This window comes from Leopardus geoffroyi, chromosome A1 (assembly GCF_018350155.1).
Source record: "Leopardus geoffroyi isolate Oge1 chromosome A1, O.geoffroyi_Oge1_pat1.0, whole genome shotgun sequence".
Classification (NCBI taxonomy): domain Eukaryota; kingdom Metazoa; phylum Chordata; class Mammalia; order Carnivora; family Felidae; genus Leopardus; species Leopardus geoffroyi.
In genome coordinates, this window is record NC_059326.1 from 133,873,527 (window position 1) to 133,893,320 (window position 19,794).

The following is a 19,794-nucleotide window of genomic DNA, read 5'->3' on the forward strand; positions in this document are numbered from 1 at the left end:
GATAAGTTAGCCTTGCAACTCTAGGATTTTTAAGGTGAGAAATTAATAGTGGTTTGTATAAGCCTTCTTAACAGGAATCCAGGCTCAAGAATTCTCTCTTCAGATCACTTCTTAGATCTTAGTGGTTTTGAGTTCATTTTACCAGCTTCCTCATTGCCAAGATGCCTTCTAGGTACATAGACTTCTGTTTTCTTTGAAATTGTGATTGATTACAAATCATTTGATGGCTTCTTAAAAGAAGCTCTTTAAATATTAGAGGTTGTGGTTTGCCTTACCTTTTAAGGACTTTAAAATTAGTCTGTCTTCTTATACCAGGCCTAGGGTGATTTGGGAGTCAGAAGGTACAGATAATTGAGCTGTTTGGATATTAATGTGATACAGGCTTTTGATGTCATTCCTAGGAAATAGATTCCATGGAATGGGTTCCAGGTTTAAGGTCCATGAGGAAAAGGGTTCTGACTCTTGGCACCGATAGGCATATTCAGAAATGTTGTATTCAAGCCAGAGTAAATATTTAAGCCGTTTACACTTTCTTTCGGTTAGTAGAAGTCCCCTCTAAACACTTATTTTGGCATTAAGGAAGCTCGTCATGACCTGTTGTTCCAGAAAGATTATCGTTTTCAGTTTGAGCCAGTTTTCTAGTTCCCGTGTGAGTGGCATGCCCGGCCCAGAGCTGAAGAAAATCAGGCTTGCTTTTCAGCTCTTCCATTCTTTTAGGTGTGTCCCACAGGCAGTGGCCTGTCGCTGTTTCTTCGGCCACTTAACAGGTTTGATTTCAGATCTATTTAATAAGAAACTAACATGTTTGGAGGGGATTCATGGCCCAACATTTATGGACTTTGTTGGGAAGCTCCAGGTGTGTATGTATCTTGAACTCTATGTTAAGGCCTGTTAGGCTAACGTGATTTCAGTTTTGTCTTCTTTGTTGTGTTTTTGCCTTCTTCACAGACTGGGTTCCTTAGGATGTCTCAGGGGTTTGATTGGGACGGGATAGGCCCCTGATACTCAAGGCCGTGCAGCTCCTCTTTCAATTTATTTTCTTTGGTTAATGTAGTACGAAAGAGGAGTCAAATGATTAGAAACTGGGCCAAAAGCTCAGAGCTGGGGGATTAACCTCTGAAACATGGGATGTTGTTTATATTTAAACATATTTGGAGGGGGTATTTATGATTTATGCATCTCTGTGTGAGCCTTTTCCTGCTTTGTGGCTCGTGGGTCGCCTGAATCACCTCCTGAATCCTAATAACCTCATAGCCTAGTTTGACTACATTTGACTTCTGTGGACAGGGTCTGTGGAATCATCGCATTGCCTCATTTACTCACGTACGTACCACATATTTGTTGAGTACCTTTTATGTGATGAGGGCTGTGGTTATCACCTGGGAACCAAAGATGCATGTGGCACGATCCTTCCTTCTGGTGGGGTTAGAAAGCAGTGTAACCGGGTAATTAACAGCAGCGTGTAATAACTGGTAGGAGATGTACCAACATCAGCAAAGCAAGACAAAGAGGCGGAATATGTGTTGAGGAAGTTTGTCACCTCGGTTTTACCCTATCTATAATAATCTATTTTACAGAAGGAAAAATGGGGGCTTAACAAAATCAATTAACTGCCTGAATCTTGCCAGTAGTAAGAGGTTAATCTGGATAGAAATTTAACTGTATTCTTCTGTCTCCATTGGAGTATAACTCCAGCAACATCCTAATTATTGAAAATGATAGTTGTAAAGTAAGATTCTAGCATCTCAGGTTTTATGGTACAGAATCCACCTGGCAATTTGAAGATAGGTGTGGGAATACAGAGCCCTGATAATTTTCATCTTTGCGATAGAAATGCCACCTGCTTGCTGTCTGAGGGAAGAGAGTGAAAAATAGAGGTAGGTTTTACTTTGTGTTAAAATGCCGCTTGCTGATTCCCTCTCCCATTAATGGAAACTGTATATGTATTCTCCTGTGCTTTCCTCGTCTTAAAGTATCAGTCTATACTGCTATTTGAGTGGGTTGGTAAAATTGAGGTTTTACTTATGGTATAGCTCCGAACGGCTGCTATCTATCTCAGAGGCCTTTTGAATGAGTAACACTGCTGTCCCCAAGCTCACTTTTCTGAGATTTCTCTCTAAATATTATAACATCCTGTGCGTTCACATGAATGTATGTATTAGGAACACATTTCACAATCCTTGCTGATCTTGTACATACAGTTCATTTCCTATAAGGACACAAGTTGACAATACAGTTTGAATGCCGAAAAACAAAAAAAGATCAGTTGGGATTTTAGAGATGAATTGCTTACAGGCTTCTTCCTCACTTTTTAACAATCTAATAATTGGTTTTGAATATGCTGGTGCTAACTACCTTTTTTTTTTTTAAAAAAAAAAAAAGGGAGATGAATGGAAGGCACTCACTTAAATACATCTTTTCTTTGGGAAAGTCATTGTATTTAAAGAACTAAGAGGTAACTGCTTTGCTCTGCATAAAACAATTATAAAAAAATAGAATAAGGAATCTGTAACATGCAAGTGGCACAAATACTGTATCCGGGATTCTCTAAACGACAGAAATCCTTCACTGGCCATCTTGTGGCTCTTATTGGTACAATGTCTGAGCTGTATTTGAGGGAACGGCTGCCCCTTCCTGAGGAGGGAGTGGAAGAAGCAAGTATTCCCTTCAGATGCTTTTTCACATGTTCCGTACCTTCGTTTTCACCGCCACTAACCCAGGCCTGGGCCTTCTCCAGATTGCTTGGGACTCTAGGTTGACCACTGGTATTTACTTGCTCTAGAACAAGTCTAGGGCGATAGGTATGTTTTGTTTTGTTTTAATTAGGTTTATTGAGATCCAGTTTAGAGACAGTAAAGCCATTCCTTTCAGGTTTGTGGTTCCATGAATTTTGACAGACACAGTCCTGTGACCACCACCACACTTTTCCATACCCTCAAAAAGTTGTAGGTGTTTTTTAATTGTTTGATACTGCTCATATTGGATTAGAATAAGGTATTTTGTTTTTCTCACCCCTTCCTTCCCTTTTTAAAAACTTAGTTTCCATATTTTATTAAGACTATAGGTTCTTTTTTCCCTGATGTCCTTTTTCTGTTCTAGGATCCCAGCCAAGATACAGTGTTACATTGTGTCACCCTTTTCAAAAATCATTTTGATGAGGAAGATGATTAAGACAGAGTTTGATGACTTGGTTAATAATATTCAGGAGGTACCAGGAAAATGCATCATGAGATCCCTGAGAGGAAAGCATAAACTACCGAAATCGTGGTACATGATTAATGTATAATAGCCCCTTGATCCTACAAAGGTGAAGAAGTTGTAAGAAACCAGATTAACTATTTCCTGCTGGTCAGATTGTTTGTTTAAAACAATCTGGAGGTGTTTATTGGGCCATGAGGTGGAAGGTATATAGTTTAAGACATAAATTATGAATGTTGGAAAATAAATACAGACATCCAAAAGGAATCTTGGAGTTTTTCAGTGCAAGTGACAGCAAAACAAAACATACATTTTATAAAAGGTAAACTCAAGATACTTTAATTGCTTTGTAAAATAATTTATTGCTTCTTACCAGTATTTTTAATTTTTGAGAGAGAGAGAGACAGACTGGTGTGAGCAGGAGAGGGGCAGAGAGAGAGGGAGACACAGAATCCAATGCAGAATCTAGGCTCCGAGCTGTCAGCACAGAGCCCAACACAGGGTTCAAACTCCTGGACCACATGATCGTGACCTGAGCTGAAGTCAAACACCTAACCAACTGAGCCACCCAGGCACCCTTAACTAAAGAACAATTTTAGTCTCAGTGGAATGTAGATAGCTTTTAAGGTGAAACGTGAACATAATGCATGCTGACGACAGAGAATGGAGAAAATACCAACAACTGTAGAGTCAAAAAATTTCCCCAGATTCTAGTACTGAAACATTCCCAGTATTAAAAATATGCAGTTATCATTCCAAGTTTTCTTTTCCGAGTGCACGTGTATATACCACAAAATTCGTATTTTGTATCTCCTCTTTTATGAGCTGATTATTTTCCCTTAAAGACATTCTTTTAAATAGCCAGCTTTGGGGTGCCTGGGTGGCTCAGTCTGTTAAGCGTCCGACTTCAGCTCATGTCACGATCTCGCGGTCTGTGAGTTCGAGCCCCGCGTCAGGCTCTGGGCTGATGGCTCAGAGCCTGGAGCCTACTTCCGCTTCTGTGTCTCTCTCTCTGCCCCTCCCCCGTTCATGCTCTGTCTCTTTCTGTCTCAAAAATAAATAAACGTTAAAATAAGTAAATAAATAGCCAGCTTTACAGTGGTAGAATATCCAGAAAATTTGCAAAATACCTGTAACGTACAAGAAGGTACATAGGAATTATCTATGAAGTTGTGTGGAAGCATGAAAACCATTGTCTGAAAGCCACTGAGCCAAGGCACAGCCTTACCATACGTGGGAGTGTCCATGGCCAGCTCCCTGGTGTGCAGAGTGAAGCCCAGGCCACTGACACCAGTGATGTCACCTTAGATGGTCTCACATTTTAGGTCCTGTTTTTCTCCACTTGTATTCAGACCTCTCTTGAAATGTTCCCTTTAAAAATACTAATGCTAACTCTGAAAGATTCCAATTACCATCTCCCCACAGGCTTAAATGTTAAACCTCAAGATCTAAACTTTATCCCTTATGGATGTGAGCAGGCTCGCCAGATGGCAGGCCAATTAATATATTTTTGCAAGGTGTAGAAATGTTTTTTCTCCATAGGGGAACAATGAATCCATCTGTTTCACATCTTCCTTTCCCCTCTGTCCTTTGGGGAAAATCATCATTTAATTTTCAGAAATAATTGTGCAACTCTCTAAGTGCTACTTTTGCTTTTTAAGGGAGATAGTTTTAATAATTGAAACTTTTTCTTACTGTGAGAATTTAAAGAGGCCTATGCCATGGATTAAGACATGTGGCCATCTGAGTTTCATCCAGGTTATTATTTCCTTTTTTGATTGTTGGGCCTACAGAATTGTGTTGAAAAACTCATTCAGGGAAGGTGTCACTTGGAAAAGACGTTAAGAAACATGTAGTCAGACCCCATTATTGTAAGATGACAAAACTGACGTTCAGGTACAAAACTTTGAAGCTGGTCAGCAAGTTGGAACTGGATGGTCTTGGACCCTGGTCTTCAGGTTCTAAACTAGGACACCTGTGGTGAAAACAGAATCTTCAACTTCTCAGGAGGCATTAAAAGAGCAAGGACTTTGAAGAAGGTTCAGGTGGAAGCAGGAGTGCACACATTGTTTTTGCCTCTTCCTTGATTCCCAGGCGCTAAACTGTATGCATCACTCTTAAATTTTCTTTACATACTCAAGTGGCTTTTCAGATCAGCAGGTGATGCTTAACTGTTTAGTGTCTGTGTATTGCCTCCAACTCTGTAAAAGTTCCTGAAGGCCAAACACCACATCCTTTTTTTTTTTTTTTTTTTTAAGCACTTTTATAAAGTGTGCTGTCTGGGCATGAAATGAATGAATTAGGAAATATATGAGTATCACTGGTAGTGTTTTACAGAGTTCTCTCTGGGAGTGTTACAGTTCTAGGAGAGTGACTACAGTATAGCTTTGTGATTGTCTGACACATCATAGTACAGAATTTGGTTCCTTTTCCCTTCTGGTATAAAGACGTTCAGTATTGAATATTTCAGAAGCTTCTTTTGGGAGGAGTGCTTCACCTACATCCCTGTTTTACCAGCATTGATGATGTCTGCCATAATGTGTCATAGGTGGGCATAGATCGATTAATGTTAAGCTAGAGCAAGGATTTAGACTCGTCTTTTCTTTTTCTTTCACATTGACTTCCTTATCTGTTTTCACCCTAAGAGAACCTTTCACATGGAAACAATTTACACTTTGGCTTTAGACATACCTTGGTTGGAATTCTGACTGTAACAATCTAGACGTGTAGCCGGCAGGTCACCTTGCTTTGGATACATGGTTTCTTCATCCTTAACTAGGAAAAATAATCAGCACACTTTTTGTGCCTCACATAAAGTGAATTATGAAGCACTTAGGTCAGGGCTCTGTAGACAAACTACAGCCTACAGGCCCAGTCTGGCCCACTGCCTGTCTTTGCGCATAAAGCTGTATTACAACTCATCCACATCAGTTCGTTTAGGTACTAACTATGGCTGCTGGTGCTACAGTAGCAGAATCCAGTAGTTGTAACATGAGACTCTGGCCTGCAAAGCTGAAAAATGTATACTCTGGTCCTGTGTGGAGGATTTTGCCCACCCAGAACCTCTGGCAGGGGCTAGCGCTTGTAGGCACTCAGTCCATGTTAATCCTCCCATACCTTTAGTTTTCCCATTATTGTTTCAAGTTCCTTCTTTCTCTTTAGGCGCTCTGTAAAGAAAGATAGTTCCAGGGTGGCCTTCTCAAATAACATTCCTTCCAAAGCCCCTCTCCACCTCTGTAGTATGGCCAAAGCCTCAAGCCGTGACACAGGACAGAACACGCTGAGAGAGGTATCGACACAACTCCCACACCCTGATATATAGCCTGTCTGGACTTGAATTGGGTATTGAGCATGTTGCAGGAATAGAAATTGCTCTAATCTAAGAGTAAATAAATGCAGGCATTCTATGTACATGGCAACATGTCTCTATTTAGTATTTCTTACTCTCTTACTAGGAACGTCCAATGTATACTTCTTCAAAACCTTCCCAGTAGAACCCCTAAAACTGGAATTTTTTTCACTTCTAAAAACAATAAAAAATTGCTACAAATTATAAATACCATGTTTAGCGCAGGACCTCCTGAAACCCTAAAGCAAGAGTTTTCTGACTGACCTCACTCTGAGCCTTTGAAAAGAGGAAGTTCTCAAAGGAGCGATTAGACTTTTTTGTTGTTGGTTTATTTTGTTTTGTATTTAAGCAAAATGAACTTGGAGTTCTCAGCAATTTTGATTAGGGACGCCCTGGTGTCTAGTAGAAAACTAAGATGGGGAAAAGACTGGTAGAATGTGCCCAACGAGGATTTCATGATTGATGGGTACATGCCAACTCCCACACATGGTAGAGAGAAACATGGTGGGGTTGGGGGGGGGGTGCACATCTGAGAGCTGTTAAGGGCAATTATGCATGCTTGTTATTTTTTATTTTTAAAATGTATTAAGAAAAGGCTTTTTCAGAATAATGAAGGGTTTTCCCCCCCGTATTTTAACATTATCTGTGTCTCTAAAAAAAAATAACGTGAAGAGATGTTAAGAGCATTACCCAAAATTCTGTAAAGTCCTTCTTGCCTCTCTTTGCTCTTCTTTCCAACACATGTCAGTGTTTCTAGTGCTTCTCTACAGCCCTGTTAGCTTTTATCCCAACATGTTATAATTCTGGGTATACTTATCTGAATTCCCAGCTGATAGTAAATGTCTTGAGGCAGAGAGTTTATGCCAGCGTGGTACCTGGCACATCATAGACAGTTGATCGAGGTTTATTGAATGAAAGCCCTCCACAGTGAGCATATTCATGCATATAGGCTTTTCTGTCTTTTGGAACTATTTCCCTAGGATAAATTCCCAGAATAGAGATTTCTAAGCCAAAATGACGTGCACGTATTTATGAATCTTGATATATAATGCCAAGTAGCTTTTATGTCTACTTGAGGCTCCTTCCAAGTTTGTGACTCTCCCATTGCATGGTGTGTTATTACTAGATTGGCAGTCTGGATGTTCCACATTTTCCCTAGCAAAAGAAATAGAAGGAGTGTATAATATCGCTGCTTTTAAGTCTGGAAGGAACACTGCATATACTTTAGGGTGAAAAGCTTCTAGGAGAATGAATATCCCCTCCATGGAACTTAGGAAATGGAGGGAGGGAAGCAGCAGGGGCAAGGGATAGGATAAAAGACACTGTTGCAGTGACAAAGAACTCCTGGAGTTTTATAATTGCTCTGAACTTTGGCTATATTGTTATCAGTACTTGAAGAAAGCATTTGGATGAATTTTATTTGCTTCCCCCCCCAACACATATTAAATGTTCAAATATGAAACATTACTAAAGGCAAATTGCTGTTAATGCAAATTCCAAGGCCTGCTTTTATCAAGGTTTGAAACGTTTTGTGTAATGTTTTATGCATTTCCATCTTCATTTGATCTGATTTGTGTGCGAAATAAGATTGGATCTCTGTGCTGTGACACTGGGTAACCATGGCTTTTTTTGAGTTGGATATTTTGCTCTCCCTCATTTAATGTTTGACTAGCTCATAAATTCCCAACAATAAGTAGCAGTATCTCTCTCCCTTTTGGTACAAGTATGCTGTTAATGAACACCTACAGAATCACCTAAATGCCACCTTGTAGATGGCATATAAAGTTTGTAGGGGCTAAGCTGAATAGAGCTAGGGCCATGTTCAATTAAAAATGCCCTGTCCTGGGGTGCCTGAGTGGCTCAGTCGGTTAAGTATCCGACTCAGATTCGGCTCAGATCATGATCTCACTGTTCTTGAGTCTGAGCCACACATTTGGCTCTTGGCCCTGACCGTGTGGAGCCTGCTTGGGATTCCCTCCCTCTTTCTCTCTGGGTGCCGGTCCTGCTCTTACAAGCGTGAGTTCTCTCTCTCTTTCTCTCTCAAAATAAATAAACCTTAAAAAAAAAAAAAAAAAATGCCCAGTATGGAAATTGAGGATTCTAGTGAGTAGGAGGGTTCAACAGATGTTCTAAAGAATTTATGAGTGTTCTGTGTTATATATTCCATAATATATGATATGATATATGATGTATCTGTGTATATGTGTGTATGTGATATATATTTGTGGATATGTGTATATATGATTCACCTGGCTAGGAAGTAAGCAGTGAAAAATGTGCTGGTTTTTCATCACTTCCTGAGCCTGTTGCTAGTGAAGCGAGAGTATATTAGAACTAACCACAGCCACATGAGCATAGTAGAGGTTCTTGTTACCCTGACCGTTTGCCTTTGGAAGGACCCAACAGCCAGGACTTGTGGGAATGTGGACATGTCCCCTGCTCCTTGTGTAGTAAGTTGTGTCCTTACATTGGAGGAGTCTGTGTCCCTCAGCATCTTGCCATCAGAGCAGCATGGCCTCTTTGTCATAACCACATGTGCTCCCCTAATGAATGAGGGCCATGAACATGCAGAAACCAAGAGCCAGCCACACCTCCCTACTGACCGGGCTTGAATTAGGTTGCCCAACTGGAAAATGAGGTCTTTGAAATAAAAAGAAGTTAAGGAATAATATCAACAAAACACTTCTCATTTGCTAGTCTTAAAGTCGGTCTTCTTTGCTAGAGTTTGTGTTTTAATGACAGAGGTCTGAGTATGTTCCAAACAAGAGGGGTAGCAAGCTGAGTTTATCCTAATCCTTTCAGAGAATGGAAGCCATTGTTTCACATTTCCTGCCTACCTCCTTCAACTTTGCATTTTCGAGAAAAGTCTTTTGGAAGAGAGAGAATTATGAATGCTCTTAAATGTCATGCCATTTGACTGTTAAAACACCGTCTCAGGATAGTAGCTTCTGATGGAGAGGCAGGTTCTTGTTTGGCTTTGCAGTTGTCATATAAATGCCTCCATGTAAATCTACATACAGACTTTTAGCCTAAGAGACCTGTGATTTGACTTGTCCATCTACTTAGGAAAGGTAATTCATGTGACCGTAAGAAGGCTTTGTAAACATAGAATCATTTTCAGGTTGGAAGACCCTCTACCAAATTTGATAGAAGCTTGATGCATAGGCTGTAAGCAGGTTTTCCTCCCTTAGTTGCTACTATGGATCAGTATCTCTTCTTGCCTTCTCTAGAGTTTGCATGCAATTTTCTATCATGGTCATTTATGTTCATCAGTATGAAACAGAATCATTGTAAATCATAGCCCTTTAGGCACATTTTTTTTTCCTTCTGTAATACTTGAGACCATGGAATCCTATTCAGAAGAGATGAAAAAACAATCCATCATTTTTTTAGTGACCCACGGAACTGACATAGATGTGGATGGCAAGGTCTCCTTGTCTCCTTATCTTTGGGCTTCATCTTATAGTTTAATACTTTTTTTTTTTAACTTTTTAAAGTTTATTTATTTATTTATTCAGAGAGAGCTAGAGACAGCATGAGCAGGGGAAGGATAGAGAGCAAGAGGGAGAAGAGAGAGAATCCCTAGCAGGCCCCACACTGTCAGGACAGAGCCTAATATGGAGCTTGATCCCACACACCGTGAGACCATGACCTGAGCTGAAATCCAGAGTCACATGCTTACCTGACTGAGCCACCAAGGTGCCCCTCATCTTATATTTTAATTCTGAATGCAAATGAAAATGAAGCTCCCTGGGGGGTGTCTGGGTGGCTCATTCGGTTGAGCGTCCAACTCCGGCTCAGGTCATGATCTCACAGTTTGTGGTGTGGGTTCGAGCCCCGCGCACGGCTCTGTGCTGACATCTCAGACCCTGGAGCCTGCTTCAGAGTCTGTGTCTCCCCCTCTCCCTGACCCTCCCATGTTCATGCTCTGTCTCTCTCTGTCTCTCAATAATAAATACATGTTAAAAAAAAAAAAAAAAGTTAAAAGAAAATGAAGCTGTCTGTGAAAAAAAAAATCAGGTTTAAAGTAGCCAGTTACCTTTATTTGTGTAAGTCCAAATATATCACGTTAAATATGGGAGGTAGGATAACTATAATATATTCTATTTTAATGTTTTTACATACAATTATTAAAAGTTATCTTCATCAGGAAGGAATTTTTATGTAATTATTATAAATTGTCAGAGTTATTACTTGAGATGTATAAATATATTTATTACCTGCATATTTAATGATATAATTCAGATAATTAGCGTAGAGACGGCAGTTTTTTACTTTAATGTTGTACTAAGAGAAATGGTTTGCCTACTGTTCACATTTATCTGTAGCACAGAACTCATCAAAATATATGGTTACTACAAAAATAAAGTAAAATATATCTGTCTTGACCAGTAGCTCATGCATAAGTGTTTTATTCTCTTTAGAGTCCTAACTGTGCCACAAAAGCAAAGTGAACTCTGGCTGGGTTCCATATCCCTGTGCACACGCACAGGTGAATGTCAATGTATTATAAGCATCTGGAGGGGCTAATGGGACCTCTTGGTTCTCCATTTAGGGTTGGAAACTTAGACATGGTGCCAAGATGTGTCGTTGCCTCTACCCATGAAACTGCATGAAAGATGGGGAGTTTCTTTCTAGTTTTCTTTAGGTCAATCTGCATGAAAACTACCTGTCAGAATTAAAAGTGTAAAACTGTGCATTCTGTAAGAATGGTAAGTTTCTTCCTCATGAGAGTTTTCAGTCTCAAAGCGGTTTGCCGTTTGTCAACAAGTAGAGACTTGGATGAAAGAGTTGTTTGGCTCCTAGTCTGTTTTAAGCACTTCAGATAAGAAACATCCTTATTTCCCAGAAGCCACCCCCTAGGGGATGATCTCTTATGGCTACCTCCAAGTTTAAGACGCTCTCCCTAAAGCAGGGGAGATTTCATTTGGGGGATGAGGCTTGGGAAGTGGAGTTTGGTACACTCTGCCCTACCATTGTCTGCACCTCTTTGTTCATGAATTCAGTAACTATTAGCTGAACACCTTCCCTATGTTGGGCATTGTGTTGAGAAGGCAGTGGTGAAGGAGACAGATGGTTCCTGCCATTTTGAAAGCTTGCAGTTTCATGGGGAATGTGGTGGGAGTGGGTGAAGAAGACACAAAGATTAACAGGAACTTATAACATTGTGTGTGATTGTGCCTCTGTGTCTACCTCTCTTAGCCCTCAGGAGGGTGGGGAGTGCGGGAATACAAAACAGTTTTGAGAGCATCCCGTGACAGAAAGTGCGTTATCAGGGAAGTAAACCAGGTTGGTGGCTGAGAGAGGAGCCAGCGAACGGTGGAGAATATTCCAGGCACAGAACCCTGGCAATGAGACCTGAAGAAATTGTATTAGGGTGCCAGAGGCCTAAAATTTACTCCCCTGGCGGGAGGTGCTGATGAAGGGTTTTACGTAGGGCAGTGAGTGATTAGATCCCATTTGCCCATTGGAAAGATTCCTGGCAGTGGAGGAGGAAGTGGAATGGGACAAGGAGGAGGCCAGGCTTCCAGGCCAGAGATAGTGGCGATACGACTGCCAAGTTGGTGGCAGTGAGCGTGAAGGGAGATGGAATCCACAGGACTGGATGACCAGTTGGATGATTATAGTGAGGAAGGGTGAAACCGGAAACACAGGAAACAGGACAGCAAAAGTAATAAATAATTTTGGTTTACTCCTATAGACACCCAAGTTGCAGTGTGCAGCTGACTCTCGGGATGCAAGGATCTGGAACATAGGAACAAGTTCCAGGTTGAGGATTAAGAGTCATCCACATAAAGATCAATGTTTGTTTGTTTGTTTGTTTGTTTATTGAGAGAGGAAGCATGAGCAGGGGAGGGAAAGAGGGAGAGGGAAAGAATCTGAAGCGGGCTCCACACCCAGCATGGAGGCCAGTGCGGGGGCCCCATCTCACAACTTTGAGATCATGACCTGATCTGAAATCACCAGTCAGACGCTCAACCAGCTGAGCCACCCAGGCACCCACATAAGGATTAATGAATAGTGTCAAAGTTGATTACTGTTGAATATTTCTCTTCCTGGAGTCTTCAGTATTTAGGGCTGCCTAGATCCAGGGCAGAATCTTTTGTGCCTTCTGTGTTCCCAAGTGAGATGGAGGTGAGGATAGGAGATGATTTTCACATGATCTGTGTAGTGAAACATATACTTAACCTTTTTCATAGGTGTGTGTGTTTTCTTTTTCTTAGGGGTTAACATTTAGGGTTTAGCCATCTTTGATCACAGAATCCTCTAGCTACTGAAGTTTCATGGTACTGCTGGCATTTTCCTCACAGTTAAAAGTATATTGGGGACCCCCACCATCATGTATAGTCTGTCTCTAAGGAAAAAGAAATGAGTATGGAAAGAGATGATAGGAGTCGATTAAGACATTGGGGTTGCAGAATTCTGTGGCACAGTCATAGTGTTCTTTGTTGGTTTGTTTGTTTTACTTTTTTCACCCTCTTTTTCTTGACCAGCACAGAAAGCATTTTGTATTCAGAAGTCCTCAGTTGGTAGCATGATTTCTGGGTCCACAAGGAGGGAAAATGAGGTGGACAGAATGGTAGTTTTAGAAGGAGAACATGTTTGCTTATGTGGGCAAAAGGGTAGGAGGAAGCGAAATAGAAATTCATTCTTGTTGAGTTGATAATCTCATGTTAATCACATCATTGAAATGGTTGGCTGTGTTTTGTACAGTCTATACAGAGTTGGTCCTAATTCATATGAAAGGAAGACTTAGACATTATTTTTATTCATTTTGAACTCTGAATTACATACTGCAGAATTTCGTGTAATAAAATCTGTTGAAGTTGAAAAAATGTAGACATGTTACAAAGTTGAAAGTCACCACAATTTCATAGTTAATTGTGAAATGTTATGTATATTTAGGAACATGTAGAGAATTAAAAATCCAAATTCCAAATTAAGTACATATTTTTTTATTACCTAAATGTTTCATATATATGTGAATAAATATCACTCTTTCACATTTTTGTAGGTCATTAACAAATAATTTCTCAGGGCAGTATGATATAAAAGCTCTGTAATTAATTCAGTAATTCCATGATACGATACCTCTATTCCGTATCTCATTCATTTTATGGTCTTGGGCAGTATTTGACTGTTTAAGGTTGTTTTCCTTTAAAACTTTGGCTTGAACCAGGTTAGTATGAGTGAAAACTCTGAGTTGACCATCTGATGGTTATTGGATAGCTCTTGTAAAATGACATATTCATCAGTTTGGTTTTTGGAGAGGTAACCATAACTCTGGTAGCAGAAATAGATCATAAAAAAAAAGCTTTTCGTTTCTGTCATTCATCATTGCAGAGCACTCCTGAGGCAAATCAGTAAGACTCCCAGAGGTAATGTTCGGAAGAAGACCTGTTTTGTATATAGTAATGAGATTGTGGTTTTAAACCCATCCATTCTATTTTGTAGTTTGAAGTGGCTTTAGTTCGAAACATTAAAACCATATAAGCTTTGTGTGTTTGGAGCTCCCCAGGTTTTGTAAATGTTCTTTGCCTCAGCACTTTTCCTATCTTGAGTCCTAGTGTCACTTTCTTACAGTGTCTCATTGTAGAGAGCCTTGGGTGTGTCTCAATGGCTATATTTTCATTTAGTATCTTGGTTCACTAGAGCATTGTGCTAAGGAGGCCAAGGTTATGAGTGTTGATCCCATCCCAGTCAACCTTTAAAGTGAAAAGTATTTTCCCTGTAGTTTCAACTGGTGCTTCAGAACTGGCTGAAAATATTTGACTATTTTTGTTCAAAGTATGGATGAGGCTGCCCCATTCATTAACTACACTGGAGAAAATAAAACTGATGTCCATCGGGTGAAATCTTTCCAAATGGGGACAGTAATTTTTCCTTGGGTGAAAGAAAGCATTTACTCTTATCTGTGAGAGAAAACACATGCATTTCAGCAGACTTGTTTTAATATAAGTTCCAAGAGAATGGAGACCATCAGTCTTCGTAGTACTACCCCATCCTGGTGTGCTCGGCATAGACAGAAATGATCAGCTCTCAACGTCTCCTGCAGCGGAGAACGCTGGGCATTTTGTGGAGTAGATGGCAGAGGGGGGTCATCTCTTCCACCTATTTAACCTGATTTATTGCCTTTGAATTTTTTAATAAGGACATATTTTAAGCTCTGTCTGGGGACTGAGAGCTCTGATCATTCATGCAGTGAACTTTGAATAAGTTGATAAGATTGGCTGGACCCTATTACCATAATGGATGGTGACTATTTGACATTTACAATGGAATGCTCCATTTGCACTAAAATAAGTGAATTTGTATTTAAAAATAATTTACCAGTTGTTTTTTTTTTCCCCCCTACCAGACCTAAAATAGAGGTCATTTACATTCAAAGCTAAAAAATAATAACTGCATTCGGACTTAGTGAAATTTGTTGAATACATGTTAATTCGTGCGGCCCCATTAAACCAGATTGTGTTGATCTGTTAGCTGGAGAAAGAGCAGGAGTCCTCTTAGTCTCATGGACCTCAACTCTAAGTTACTAGATTTTCTGAATACACAAGGATTTTTACTAAGTGCACATTGTTTGTCAGGCCTTGTGACCTTCCTGCCGACTGAACTGCTTATAGGTTAGATGGTGGTTGTCTGTGCTGTTGCAGTTTTAATTGCAACTTCTCTGGTTTGAAAACTGATTTGTGTAGCTCTTCCTGGTGGAGCATTAGGTCACTGGTATCCTTTGCTGCCCATGATGCATGGAAGTGAGTCAGTGGAAAATTCACTTACTCATCATGACCTACTTCTGTCACTTGCGTTGAAGGTGCGCTTATTTGTCAAAAGCCATCTGTCCCCCTTCCAGAAACTCTTGCTCAGTTGCTACTTTAACCCCTTAGCCTATAGGTTCTTTTAGAATTTTCGCAGTTACTTGAATATGTCTATCAGGTACACTGTAGTAGGTGTAACCTGTTTTAAATCGACGCCCGTAAGTCTGATCTTGTATGGCTCTCAGCACATTGCAACCCCCCCCCCCCCCCCGCCCTGCCAATCCCCAGTCACTGCTTTTCTAATGAAGATTCTAGGCCTTTGAGGAGAAACTGTAAAATGGTAAGTTTCAGGATTTATTAGGAGCACACTCTCCCCTCCCTCATTTTCAGTAGAACTTTCCCTTTCTCATGTTTATTAGCTTATTCTTGGGTTCATTGATCCAGCAAGGTTTAGTCAAGGGTGACTTTGTGCCTGGTCAGTAGGGTCACAAGAAAAATAAGATCTGTTCTTCTTGCCTGCATGCAGTTTATACTCCCTACTAGGAGAGTTGCAAAGAGTCATTTTAAAGTAAGACCAATTTTAAATTCCACTTTAAATGTGGGGAAGTGCGGAATATTCCACTCGGAGACCAAAACAAGGATTACTTCTTCATTTTGTTGTCAGATCAGTCCTGCCTCTCTTTGACCAGAAGGTTCACCCTTTTCACACAGTCATACATGTCAGTGTGTGAAATTGTGTACCATCGACCTTTATGCAAGTAGGAGAGGCTTTCTTGAGAACAGAATTCTAAACTGCACAAAAGGAAGTGATGTGTATTTATATATTTTATTAAGTACACATACACACACATATATATGTGTGTGTGTGGCAACTGTAACCATATAAACATATAGTAACAGATGTATTGCTATTTCTTTCATGTCCAATATTCACACCACAGAGGATTAGAAATTATATGCCATATTTACACATGAAACAAGGTAAAGTTTAATTCAGCATTATTTAAGGTATAACTATTTCATCTCAGAATAATATAAAAATACTTGTTTCCCTGATCTAATCAGTTTACAGACTCTCAAGTCAGGAATGAATTATTATACCTAAACTAAATGTATAGAGGAAGTGAATGGAAACCAGCATTTGATGATAGAATAGTATTCTTCTTGGGGCGCCTGGGTGGCGCAGTCGGTTAAGCGTCCGACTTCAGCCAGGTCACGATCTCGCGGTCCGTGAGTTCGAGCCCCGCGTCAGGCTCTGGGCTGATGGCTCAGAGCCTGGAGCCTGTTTCTGATTCTGTGTCTCCCTCTCTCTCTGCCCCTCCCCCGTTCATGCTCTCTCTCTGTCCCAAAAATAAACGTTGAAAAAAAAAAATTAAAAAAAAAAAAAAAAAGAATAGTATTCTTCTTGAAATCCATGTCATTCTTGGCTCTTAATGATGGCTTACTGTGAACAACTCCTCTTAAAAAAAAACAAAAACACAAAACACTTTTGCCTACTTGATAGCACTTAAAAAAAAAAGCACCTGTTTCCATTAAAATAACCAAGTGGAATTTTGTTTTCTGCTAACTGATGAAGTTGTGAATATTAATGTATTTGGGTCTTAATTTCCTTGTGCTGTTTTCAGATTGTTACTGATACCTCTTCTGTTGGAGGAGACTTTGTAGAGAAAGCATTCAGGTTCGGACCGAGCTCATTGGTTCACATTTATTACAACATAGGCATGGTTTATATTGCTGAAAATGTTCTTTGCTTTTAGACAAAGAACCACAAGTTTCTGCTCAAAGACATTAGTGGAACGGCCAATTCAAAAGTAAATAAGAGCTAGTTAAGCTGAGTTAACAATGGAGAAACAGTGATGTGTGGTGCCCTGTGAATTTTGTCGCGTTAGAATGATCTAGATTTTGCAACATGATAACTGATTAACTTTGACCATACTGTGGGAAGACAGTCAGCTTGTGTACATTTGCTCCTTGCAGCTTTATCTTTGCTCTTGCAACCATTTTCTGTGATAAGCAAAATAAATTAAAGTTTCAAAGGAATCCGTTTGTCAAGTAATACGGCATTGTGAATCTCCATCTACTTACACAATCTATCTGGAGGTCCATGTAAACAATGAAGTCTAAGAACAGGTTTTTACACTGTATTACATTTCATTATAGGCATAACCCTGTTGATCTGTTTGGTTCTCAATGAAAGAGGCCCTTCATGGCAGCTTACTTTTCATAACAGACCCCATTTCAAACAAGAGATTAGAGATTAAGCCAGTTGGCCAGTGACTTAAGTATAAAATATCTTATCTGGGCTTTGCGCAATCTCTTCATTTAAAACTACTTACCTAAAAGGCTTATTTCTTTTGTTGTGGTGTCATCATAGGCCACACCTAGAGAATTTAGAATTGTTTCTTAGAGCTTATTCAGATGTTTTCTGCTAAGCTGTCTTTAAGTAAGGTATTGAGAAGCAACATAACCTTTCTGGGCCATAACCTCCAGTGTGATGGGAATGCTCTCTGTCACCACAAAAGCATGGCATTTCTGCAGCCTTTGGACAAGTCTGAGGAGGGAAATGGATGGGGTCCCTGCCAAGTGGTACTTGTGGGCATTTGAGTGGGTCGTGGGGAGCTCTGTAATAGTGATTCCAAAACCACAAGGTCTCCCTGTTCTCCCTTTGGTGCTAGATTCCTAAGTTATGGCCCGCCCCCCCCGCCCCACCCCACCCCTACCGTCTGTTCTATAGCCACTTGTTCTGTAGTGGGGATCAAGGGTAGGTAATAACAGATGATTCATTCCATATGACTAACCTCCAGCACTGGGGCTTTCTTAACGTGTGACAGTGTGATTCTAGTTAGCTTCTGCATTGCAGCCTCAACTTCTGTACGTGTTTGGCACATGGAATGTGAGACACTTTATGTTCCAATGCAATATGGTAATCACCACCTGAATATAAATTCAGTGATTAAAGCTCCAAAAGAAGCGATGATATTTAACAAGAAATGCTGGGCAGAGTTGATGTTTATAGAGCTGTTTGTTGTTTCCGAGTAGCTGGCTTTGTCTTCCACTGTATCAGTAGTGTGTTGTACGTGGCTATTCTAAAAGGATGGTCTTGATTTATAGAGTGTGTTTACGTAATTGAGGGGGTTAGCTGAGAAACAAAAAAAGTTCCCTTGAAGGACTGAAGGACTGCTCGTTTAGAAGGAGCCACTGAGGTGACCTGCTTTTACTTTGAAATCTGTGCAACCACGGGGTCGTATTTGGTGTTTTCATTGACATTTTAGGTCCAGGAGACCTGTTTTCCTTCTGGCTTTGCTATTGGTTGAGTTGACCAAGCCTGCCAGAGTCTGGCTATGTCTCCCGCACATCATTAATAACTATTAGAATTGTCTTGCCCTGGCTTTGATTAGCACTACTGTGACTACACTACCAAAAGCAATTGGATGGTAATTAATTAAAGGGGTGCCGACGATTCCTTCCCTTTGCAAACATGTGGTCAGCATTCTGTGCTGGCTTTCTCTTTTCATGTTTTAATCCTGGCTCTGACAAGAGATGAGCTTTTGCTAAAATACTAAAACGACACTTATTAATGACTTCTCTGAGAGAGACACTTCACTGGTATTCTTCATCGCTGTGAGTGAGTTGACGTTGGCTGGTACATCACAACCAAGGTGATCCGGTATGTCATTTTTTTTCCACTGTGAACGCTTTCTTTTTTAAAAATGACTTTATTGAGGTATGGTTGACATAGCAAACGCTGGACATATTTGAAGTATACCACTTGATGAGTTTGGAGATAAGTATATATATTCATGCAACCGTCACCACAACCTGTGCCCTGCTACGGCTCCTTGATGTAGCCCTTCTGAGATGGTGAAGGGAAGTGGAAACCAGCAGTGGCTTCCTCACCACTTGAGTTGTTTACAGTCGAAGCCTATGTGGGATAATGAGGCCTGATCTAAGCTGGGGTGTGGTATTCCTGGATGCCTGCAGTGGGCATAAACATCTGTAACTGGCACTTGCCAAGCAAGCATGGCTCTTGTGCTCAACTCTGTCCTGCTTCCCTTTATCCCCAGCCACATACTTGCTCACCACAGGGTCTGTCATATTGTACCTCTTGGAGCCCTGCATTGGAACAGAGGAGACACAAGTCCTGGCCACTCACAAGTCGCATGAAGAAACAGGAACCTCTGCCTACTCAGGATCGCTCAGCCCTTCTTCTAGGCTTGGGCCCTCCCCTTCTATTCCCTGGAGGAACAGGGCCCACAGGCTCTTTTGTCCTCAGGGCAGGGTCTGGGTGGCAAATTGCCTCCATGCCGCCTCCTGCTTCTACTCCGGAAACCAGAACTCAGGACAGGCCCTCTAAGTCCCAGGAACCGGACTCTGCACACAAAGATTTCTTCTCCTTTATACTTTGCATTGTCCTCCAGGGGAAGGAATACTACAAATTATTATCTTAATAAACTATCATGTCAAGGACACATACTTCTTCACTTTCTACCA

At 40.6% G+C, this 19,794-nt stretch overlaps 1 protein-coding gene across 19 annotated transcripts in view; it reads left to right on the forward strand.

The window, feature by feature from the left end:
• MAST4 (microtubule associated serine/threonine kinase family member 4) overlaps positions 1 to 19,794 on the forward strand; it is a 568,735-nt gene that overhangs the window by 412,978 nt on the left and 135,963 nt on the right. The window contains exon 1 of one of the 19 annotated variants that reach the window (XM_045495063.1): positions 751 to 856. The exons of the other annotated variants lie outside the window; for them this stretch is intronic. Coding sequence (XP_045351019.1) covers positions 819 to 856 — 38 coding nt within the window. The 5' untranslated portion in view covers positions 751 to 818. Of the gene's footprint in view, positions 1 to 750; positions 857 to 19,794 lie in introns of those variants that run through there. 19 annotated transcript variants of the gene reach the window in all.